Genomic DNA, 7,201 nt, shown 5'->3' on the forward strand with positions numbered 1-7,201 from the left:
TTTAATTTTTTAAGTTAAAATGTAGATATGACGTAGGTTTAAATAAATTTTACTTTTTTTTTTTATAAAAAAAAATTGAAAATATAGTAGGTCCTATCAACGAGTCATTTGAGATGAGTTTAATTGGGTTATCTTTCAAATACACCCCTAGTTTGTTCAAATATTTTGGCAATTCTGTATTTCAATCTTCAAGCTAGGCAACCAGTGTGAATTTCTTATTCTTTTTTTTTTCTTTTTTATTTCTCAATAAATGAATGGTATCTTCTTCTGGAAATCCTGGCGAGTCTTAGAATGATATTTGGCAATCTCATTACTATTACTCAAACAAGCATGAAACATATGCTTAATCACCGACGTGCTTCCTTCATTAACTGATCTTGGATGAAAAACCTATTCCAAACTTGGCTCACATTTGAATGTTCACGCACCGAATGATTTATTCATTATGCTTATAATGTTGAAGTTGTTTCATATTAAGTTATTAAATATATTTTATACACAAGTGATCATATCTATATAATTATCTCAGACTTAGAGAACTTTCAAGTTGTAAGCTTTTTTTGGTAGTATTGTAGTTAATTAATATAATAAAATAATGTATTGTAGTTTTATTTTAGGGGCATGATCATTCTCCAAGCTAGCCCGAATGTGGGCCTGCCCCTATATTTATCATTTTATTCTAAGAACTGCATGAACAACCATTTATACTCAGTTATAGCAGTATATTGTACTATACTGTAAAATGCATGATCCAGGTCTTTTTCTATTACTTGTGTACTTGTTAATAGGAAGTGGATTGGTGCACAAAATGGAAATAGGGGCCTCAGCTTCCTCTACTAGCTTAGAAATGCACGATGAGAGACCTCAAGAAACTTATGTAGCATCCACATCTTCTAAACGAAGAAAGTCGGTATCCGAGGTCTGGAACGACTTCTACAAGGATACAATAGATGGGGAGGAGAAGGCCGTGTGTAAACGTTGTAAAGGGAAATTCGTAGGGTCCAGTAAAAGTGGGACCACACACCTGAAGAATCACTTGTCAAGCTGTCCAGCTAAGAAAGTTGGAGAAACACATACAAAAATGATGAGTACTCGTCTCGAAACAGCCGGCGTTGGTAGGGATTTTGTGTTCAATGATGAAATGAGTCGCTTGGATGCGGCAAGAATGATAATTAAGCATGGATATCCATTGGATTCCAAACTTTGGCCACAAGACGCTTTAAAGGGTGGCATTCTTCGTGTCTACGAAGAAGAGAAGAAGAAACTCCATAAGTATCTGGGTACGCTTTCTTGTCATTTCAATTTAATAATTCAGTTTTGGACATGCCATCGTAAGAAAAATGTGTATTACTGTTTTGCCCTACAATTTCTTGAAGATTGTATGAGATTGAGGAAAAAGATTCTTGCCTTGAAAAAAGTAGATCAGTACGATGATATTGCAGCGGGAACTTTGTTTGGAACAGTAACAAGTTTGCTTCAAGAGTGGAACATTGACAAGAAATTGTACTCTATTATTTTAAGAAGTTCTCACCCAAATGATAAAATGGTTCCAAAATTGGGAATCTGTCTTCACAATGGAGCTTACCAGCTACCTTTACGCAGAAATTTCTTCCACATCCATTGTACTACAGATATTTTAAACCTTCTTTTTCAGAATGGATGGAAAGAGGTGGATGGGATACTTGGTAAGATAAGGAATGCTGCAAGATATATTGACGAAGAACGACTGCATTCGGAACTGAATTTTGATCAGATTCTAGAGCAACACCATTTTCAAGGCAAGTACTACAGTGTTTCTTTAAGATGGGATTCCGCTTTGCTCATGCTTGAAAAAGCCCTAAACTCGAAAAATCTAATTTCTCTTCTGAAAAGAAAAGATCGTGACTTGGTGGTCCCATCTATGGATGAATGGGATGCGGCGATGGTCGTATACAAATTTTTGAGACTACTATATGATGATTCATGTCATTTTTTAGGATGCAAATGTCCTACTGCAAATATGTACTTTTCTCGAATTTGTGGCATTCACTTCAAACTACTTGAATTAGAAAAAAGTAAACACCAAAATATTTGCATAATGGCGACTAAAATGAAAATACCATTTGACAAGTATTTTGAGAAGTGTAGAACGGTTTTGGCAATTGCAAGCATTCTTGACCCAAGGCGAAAACATGAATACGTGAAATACGCATTCACGAAATGCTATGATATGGAAGTTCAGAAAGACTTGGCACGTAATATTACGAATGCTTTAAATGATATTTTTGACTATTATGAAAAGGAACTTGGCAAGCAGGCATTATCCTCTTCTCTCGCTATTGATAAAGGTAATAGCTTCACCTCATATCATGATGTTAGCCCTTATGATGAGCTGAATAAGTCTTGGAGGGAGGAAAAATGCTCTGGTAACGAAGTTGCCTCAAGAAAGGAACTTAATCGATATTTAGCAGAGCCTTGCATTGATGTAAATGATGAGTTTGACATCTTGGATTGGTGGCGTTCCAATAGTCAAGAATTTCCGACTCTCAAGAAGATGGCACTTGACATCTTGGGAATACCAATGTCAACGGATTTGGATTTCGGAATTGGAGATATGACGAAAATCATTGATCCAGCCTTTAATGGCCTCCATAGTGATATCATAGAGGCTTTGATATGTGGAAATGACTGGTTGGACATGTCTACGAATAAGTAAGTCATATGATTTTCATTAACTCTTTGAGAATTTTAATAACAATATCCTGATCTTATTTGCCCCCCTTGACTGCATCTACATGTTTTTCATTCTATCATCAATTTTCAGGACACCTATCAAGGAAATCGTACACTCCTCTAGTTACACTCTCAATGGAAAACCTACAGGTCATGATTATACTTCAATGGCTATGGGTGGACCTTCTTTAAGCACCGGGGAGCTTGATCAAGGCGTATGTCATATTGTCTTTAATTAATTTGATTTACTATATATCTTTATTAATTTGTTTAATTATGAAAGAAGGTTGACGATATTGATCATTATACTTAATTATTTCCATGTATGTATGTAGAGACCGGATTCCTCTCGTACCAACATGGATCTCACGCTTGGATTTGGGCAGCAGCACGGCACGCAGACTCATGACACTCCAATTTCGAGATTCCAAGTACCAGTCTCCCAAGAGTCTCTCTCTCAGCCCCTCCCTTGTGTGCCCACAACGGCCAACATTAATCCCACCATGACTGTGCCTAAGGAAACTGGACCCAACCTTGGTTTTGAAATTGGGCCCCAGCACGGCCCGTACCCTCATCACACTCCAACTAGTTCGCGTTCTCAGACATTCCAAGGAGTAGCCCTCCAAGACTCTCAGCCCCTCCCTCGTGTGCCCACAACGGCCAACATTAATCCCACCATGACCGTGCCTCAGGAAACTGAACCCAACCTTGGTTTTGAAATTGGGCCCCAGCACGGCCTGTACCCTCATCGCACTCCAACTAGTCCGCGTTCTCAAACATTCCAAGGAGTAGCCCTCCAAGACTCTCAGCCCCTCCCTCGTGTGCCCACAACGGCCAACATTAATCCCACCATGACCATGCCTCAGGAAACTAGACCCAACCTTGGTTTTGAAATTGGGCCCCAGCACGGCTTGTACCCTCATCGCACTCCAATTAGTCTGCATTCTCAAATGTTCGGAGGACTAGCCCTCCAAGAGCCTAACTCTCAACCCCCCATAGACTGCATGCTCGGAACGGCCAACAATAATTCCACCGCGACAGAGGGTACAGGCCGTGATACAATAATATCATGCGACCCACGCAATAGTTGGAGTGCGATGAGGGTACAGGCGATGAGGGTACAGGCTGTGGAAACAGTCGGATCCGAAGCAGTTCCACTAGATCTTCTTAACAGTTGGTCATGAATATAGCCACCATCGGATGTTCACATCGACCAACAATAATCCCTCCGAGACCTCTCCCTCAGAAAGCTGGCCCCCATCCCTTTGGAATAATGAGGAGTGCTACAATCGTTTGCTTTACAATCTAATGTATTACATCAAATCACATTAATTTATGGATTTACTTTTGTAGGATTTCATTATGGCTAATTTTTTTTTATATTCTATGGCCGGATTTTTTTATATTCTATGGCCGGATTTCATTATGGATTTACGTTACACAATCACATTAAAGTTAAAAAATAGTTTGAATATAATTTTTTTGTATTATTTTTGTTTTGAAATTTAGAAAAGTTGTATTGTTTTTTGTTTGGAAGTTTGAAAATTTTGTAATAATTAGATGAAAAATTGAAAATTTTGAAATTAAAAAATGTGTTTGTGAAATGTTTTGAGAAGGAAATATGCATAATGAAGGAAATTAAAAAGTGTGTTTGTGTAACGTTTGAGTAGGAAATATTTTGTAATCTCAATGAAGCAAATTCTCTTTCTACAACATCGGTTCGTTTAATCTACGACGTCTTATCCCAAATTAATAGCAATTTCTCACGTATCATCTCAAAGACTTGACAATTAACTTCAAAATTGTTGGAAATTAGTCAACCAAATCTCACTGCCGAGAAGCTTCGTGATGCTTGACAAGTGGCCTGGTTTGGTTTGGTAGATAAGATGATTTCATATAATTATTATAATTTTTTAAATTTTTATATAAAATATAATAAATAATTTAATTTTTATGAATTTTAAAATAAAAATTATATTATAATAATATTTTATTCAATTTTTAATTTTTATCTTATCTCATATAATTTGTGTAACCAAACAAAACCTAATGCCGGCGAAGGAAAAAAAACTGCTTTCTTTCATAGTTTTTTGGAATTCTTTCTGATTGAAAACATAATCGGAAGTCTTTTTACTTTCACTAAGTTTATAACAAGCGGTTATCATAAAATGGTTTTTCCTTTCTTGGTTTTTTTATTTTTTCCCACACTTAACATGACTCACAGCTTGAATGTCCACAACGACCTACATTAATCCCACCGTGACCGTGCCTCAGGAACCTTGATATTGGAATTGGGCACTAGCACGGCCCGCATCCTCATTGCACTCCAATTACCCCTCATTCTCCGACATTCCAAGTATCAATCCCCCAAAAGTCTCTCTCTCAATCCTTCCCTCGTGTGACCACAATGACCTACATTAATCTCACCATGACCTTGCCGCAAGAAACTGAACCCAACCTAGATATTGAAATTGAACCCAAAAGTCTGAATTCATTTAGCATACCATTTCAAAAGGTACTGTCCAGCTTAAAAAGGCGTCAGCTAGCTAACGGTCAGGAAACAAACAAAATAAGCTAACAATAACGTAACAGACCCTAAAGGCTATATTGTCGTAAGGCCAAACGGCCATAATAAGGAAAATACAAAGCATAAAATAACTAGGCCCCAGGGGAACACACTCCCAGCCCATTAATGAAACTAAGTCCGTATGGTGATGAAGCTTGGCCCGGTCCAGCCATTCTGTTGACTCCCAAACGACTAAGTCCTCAGTTAATTCCAACATCGTTCACGTGTTCAACCGACACTCATTCTCGAGAAATCCTTCCTTCTGCAACCCGAACTCAATCACTCCCTTTCCAGTGGATCCCTAGATCGTTTTGATCAAGCCGTGTAACAAACCTTCCTTCTTCAGAATACCTTGCCTGCAAGGTGTGGGAAATCCTCTCTCAGCTTCGAATATTTCTCCCACGTAGCTTCACTGTTGTCCTGGCCTTGCCATTGCACCAAAACTTCAGCCTTTGCTTGATTACCCACCTTCACCATTCGGCGTGCTAGTATCTTGGCGGACTCTGGGCAGAGAACTCCGTCTTGGTCTACTGGAGGGAGATCGGGCATGGCTATTGTTGATGTCCCGATTTTCTTTTTGAGTAAAGAAACATGAAAAGTGAGATGGATCCATGCGTGTGGTGGTAGATCTAGTCTGTAAGCAACTTACCCACCCTTTGGGGAATATGAAACTGCCCAAAAAACTTCGGAGCTAACTTGTGATTTCGGCGGAGAGCCACTATAGCTTGCTTGTACAGCTGGAGTCTGAGGTAAACCCATTCCCCTTCTGTGAATTCCCTCTCCTTCCTTCCCAGATCCGCGTATTTTTTCATTCAGTCCTGGGATTTTTGGAGGTGTTTGTGTTGGATGTCCCATGAAATTCGGTCCCGATTTTGGAGGTGTTCTTCCACTACTACAACCCGTGAAGTGCCTAGTATATATTCTAACCAACGGGGAGGGGGTAGCCATATAGTGCCTCAAAGGGGGTTAATTTAGTTGACCCGTGTGGGGAAGAATTATACTACCACTCAGCTAGTGGTATCCATGTTACCTAGTCCTTAGGTCTGTCACCTAAGAAGCATCTCAGAAAATTTTCAAGTGTTTTATTTACAGCCTCTGTCTGACCATCCATTTGAGGGTGGTAGGCTGTACTTAATGCCATTTGGACCCCTTGTAAACTGAATAGCTCATGCCAAAATTTGCTTGTGAAGGTTCTATCTCTGTTCAAGACTATTGAGAGGGGTAAGCCATGTAATTTAAAGATATGTTTGATGAACAAATTGGCGAGGTCTTAGGCTGTGTATGGGTGCTTTAGGGGTGTTATGTGGCTGTATTTTGTGAGTCTATCAACTACTACCCACAAGCTGTTAAACTCTTGAGAATTAGGCAAACCCTCAACAAAGTCCATAGTGATGTGTGTCCAGAGTTGAGTGGGAATAGGAAGGGGTTGTAATAACCCACTTGGAAATATATTAGAAAATTTAACTCTTTGATAGAGGTCATATCCTCTAATGAACTGCTTAACCTCACTCTTTAAACCTGGCCAATAAAAATCCCTTCTCATCCTCTGAATGGTTTTATCAAAACCCAAGTGTTCCCCCCATGGGTTGCTATGGCCCAATTCCAGCAAACGAGTCTTAAACTCCTTATGTTGGGGAATGTACAACCTTTGTTTGTATAGAAGCAAATCTGACCTCCTAGTATACTTGGGGCCTAATTTATCTTCCTTTAAAAGAGAGATTAGAGCTTGTACCTTAGGGTTAGTTTCGTACGCAGCTTTTAGGTCTTCTAACCATTCCACAGTGGGGAAAGAAATGAGCATTAAGGTTCCCTCCTCATTTTGCTCCTTTCGGGATAGGGCATCCTCAACTTGTTCTCAACCCCATTTTTGTATTCTACAATTAAGTCGTACCCCAATAATTTGGAAACTCATTTTTGTTGCAT

The 7,201-nt window shown here is 39.1% G+C and overlaps 1 protein-coding gene across 1 annotated transcript; it reads left to right on the forward strand.

Moving 5' to 3' along the window:
* Window positions 1–808: 808 nt before the first annotated feature.
* LOC109021718 (zinc finger BED domain-containing protein RICESLEEPER 2-like) lies at window positions 809–3,961 on the forward strand. Its single transcript, XM_035691530.1, has 4 exons — window positions 809–1,280; window positions 1,377–2,691; window positions 2,804–2,927; window positions 3,048–3,961. The coding sequence occupies exons 1-4, from the start codon at window positions 809–811 to the stop codon at window positions 3,894–3,896; spliced, it is 2,760 nt and encodes a 919-aa protein (XP_035547423.1). The 3' UTR covers window positions 3,897–3,961.
* Window positions 3,962–7,201: the final 3,240 nt, after the last annotated feature.

The sequence above is a fragment of the Juglans regia genome, chromosome 7 (assembly GCF_001411555.2).
Source record: "Juglans regia cultivar Chandler chromosome 7, Walnut 2.0, whole genome shotgun sequence".
Lineage (NCBI taxonomy): Eukaryota > Viridiplantae > Streptophyta > Magnoliopsida > Fagales > Juglandaceae > Juglans > Juglans regia.

Bases quoted from the DNA above. Each gene is read 5' to 3' on its own strand.
- LOC109021718 (XM_035691530.1), top strand. From the start codon at position 809: ATGGAAATAGGGGCCTCAGCTTCCTCTACTAGCTTAGAAATGCACGAT. The intron at 1,281-1,376 runs GTACGCTTTCTT...AATTTCTTGAAG, and splicing joins GAAACTCCATAAGTATCTGG to ATTGTATGAGATTGAGGAAA. The intron at 2,692-2,803 runs GTAAGTCATATG...ATCAATTTTCAG, and splicing joins TTGGACATGTCTACGAATAA to GACACCTATCAAGGAAATCG.